This window comes from Zophobas morio, unplaced genomic scaffold (assembly GCF_036711695.1).
Source record: "Zophobas morio isolate AGI-343-1 ecotype UQ-CSIRO unplaced genomic scaffold, CSIRO_AGI_Zmor_V1 ptg000002l, whole genome shotgun sequence".
NCBI lineage: Eukaryota > Metazoa > Arthropoda > Insecta > Coleoptera > Tenebrionidae > Zophobas > Zophobas morio.
Window position 1 is genome coordinate 2909715 of NW_026972107.1, and position 2451 is coordinate 2912165.

Sequence of the window (2451 nt, forward strand, 5' to 3'; positions counted from 1 at the left end):
CCGAAAGGGTTTAACACGTGTTTACAATGGATCACGTGTCCAGCTAAACTTCACAACGACTCTGGTCATCTGAGTTTAATTGGCGCCCTTTGGAGATTTTATCAATTGAAGAATTGGGCAGAGTGGACACGTAATTCGAGACGAAAACCAATTAGAACTGGAATTTTGCGTCCGGGTTCGAACACGTACATTTGCCTTCAGGCAACTCATAAATGTTGGATGCTCACCCAAAAGTACCCCGTTTTCATGCGAATTGTTGAGTCTCCCAAAGAATCACACCTCGCCCTCGCAGGTACCAGTGTCCACGTCTCGCTCATTACTCTTCTCTAGTGGTTGCGGTTAATGGACGGATTAAGCTCCACCAAATCCCGCACGTAGTCCATTGTGCGCTTGTTTATTGTACACAGCTAAGCCCGGTCCTGCTTTTAACTCAATTATCTTGAAACTCGAGCCTTTTCGTGTCTTAATCTGCACACGCCATGTCCAGCACACGCCGATTTCTATAGAAAATCGCCAACTAATGGACGCCGGTCATCTTTTCAAAGCGAAATTTTATTAAAGATATTTTTTTCCTTTTTTCGGGTCCACAATGCGCGAAACACGATATTTAGACCGTGCGGATCGGTTTCACTAATTACTTTGGCTAGCAGACTTAAAGGGTGCCAAGAATGGCACTTGAAATTTCTCGCTCGATTAAATAAGTAGCTTAGCGAAATCCTCTTCAAGCCACCAAGGTGTCTCCGACAAAAATAACTCACGTAAACCGATTATTACAACCCAATCGTTCCAGGGCAACAAGGAAGCGTAATAACTCGATTCGGTTTCTGTGAAAAAATTCGAACGGCTCGCGTCCAGTGGCGTGCATATCAATTCGTGTCCTAATCACGCTCTTAATTATATGTAATTTAAACTAATCAAGTTGTCTGCGTCCGAAATGGCCGACATGCATTTCTAGTTAGGATTTTAATTGAGATAATAACGGCGGGCGAATTAAAAACGCCTCGTTCCATTGTCGAAATCCGGATGGTTTCTGGACCAATTTATTTAAATGGCTTGGGAAAAGCAATAAGCATTTTTACTCAGCGGCGGAGTTGTTCGGAAGCGGCGGGATAGCGCCCCCTGGCGGAGCGCGGGGGCCTCATGCCGATCGGAACAATAACACTGTATATATTGTGATCTGTTTTAAATGTGTACAAAGACGCGGCTCGGTGGGAGGCACTGGCTGTTGACTACTTGATGTATAACTTAATTTGGTTTGACGGGATCGGGCTCCTTCGGGATGAAAAAAAAAACATTGACACGAAATTTAGCTATTTTTTTTATGGATACGGATAGCGAGGACAGTCTTCTAGTTTGATGCACCTTGTAGAACCGCCTGTGAGGATGTAGCCTTCGGCGCAGAAACACCCTTGGGAGCAGCGGACCGCTGGGCAAGATAGTGATGGGTTGTCACATGTAGGAGGACAAGAGCTGCCACATATATCGAATTTTTCGTTCTCTCTACAAGCACTTCCGCAATCCGAGGTTGGTATACATTTCCCGTTTAAGTTTTCTCGGACGTAACCCTTTTCGCAGAAACATCCACGTATGCACCACCCGTCTAGACACATTTGAGGGCTTTGGACTAGACAAGTCAGTGGGCAGTAGGTTCCACATTCGTCGTAAATTTCGTTGGGTCCGCAAGTGGGGGTGTCTAAAGATATTTATTATCAGTACGAAAATTAATGGTATAAACTCACCCAGAAGGACAGGTGTTGCCCAAAACGCCAAGAGAATTATTGATATCATGGTTATGCGATATAATCACTTTGAAACAAAAATGTCTGGCAATTCATTTTATAGCTTTTAACTGATCGAAGATAATTGCATCTGCGTTGTTTGAAAGTGATTAAATTTTAATCCGTTGATTCCATGATTAGATTATACAAAAGTAAAATTTTTTCCATGATTTACAACTTTTTGTACGAATAAAATACAACGTATCATTTACAAGTCAAGTTTTCTGAAACGTCAGAATTTTGAATGGTGCAATTAAACAGCATGCAATTAAGTGTATAAGTACAAGACGGTTCCATTAAAGAATTCAAAAATGTGTTGCTACCCTTTTTTATTCAACTTTTTGTTCGCGTCAAGTTTGTTGACGTCGTTTTGCATTTAGCAAATTTTATTACGTCTTCATTTCCAGCAGATCTTTTACGTATTATATCTTCTGTACAAGAATTCTGTTCCGTAAATATACATATTATTACTCCCCGAACGTGAGCTAAGGAAGTAGAGTAATCGAGTCCATCGGACGAATGGCCACTCTTATATTTTCTCGACGTTTTATGATCCCTAAAGTACGAAAAAAATACGATTCCCTTTCCGTCTGTCTGTCTATCTGGTGTCTAAATCCATTTTTATTAGACACGTTAAAGGCTAACTAAAATTTGTCTAATCATCTCCACCAAA

General features: G+C 41.4%; 1 protein-coding gene across 1 annotated transcript; it reads right to left on the bottom strand.

Annotated features, from left to right (window-relative positions):
- Positions 1 to 1300: 1300 nt before the first annotated feature.
- On the bottom strand, positions 1301 to 1844 carry LOC135135547 (cysteine-rich venom protein 6-like). Its single transcript, XM_064064666.1, has 2 exons — positions 1740 to 1844; positions 1301 to 1693 (listed from the first exon to the last, which is right to left on the bottom strand). The coding sequence occupies exons 1-2, from the start codon at positions 1786 to 1788 to the stop codon at positions 1320 to 1322; spliced, it is 423 nt and encodes a 140-aa protein (XP_063920736.1). The 5' UTR covers positions 1789 to 1844; the 3' UTR covers positions 1301 to 1319.
- Positions 1845 to 2451: the final 607 nt, after the last annotated feature.

What these genes read in the sequence shown, in the direction of transcription:
- LOC135135547 (XM_064064666.1), bottom strand. Translation starts at nt 1,788, where the DNA reads ATGATATCAATAATTCTCTTGGCGTTTTGGGCAACACCTGTCCTTCTG. An exon ending in GGCAACACCTGTCCTTCTGG is followed by an intron (nt 1,694 to 1,739) that starts GTGAGTTTATAC and finishes AAATATCTTTAG; the next exon opens with ACACCCCCACTTGCGGACCC.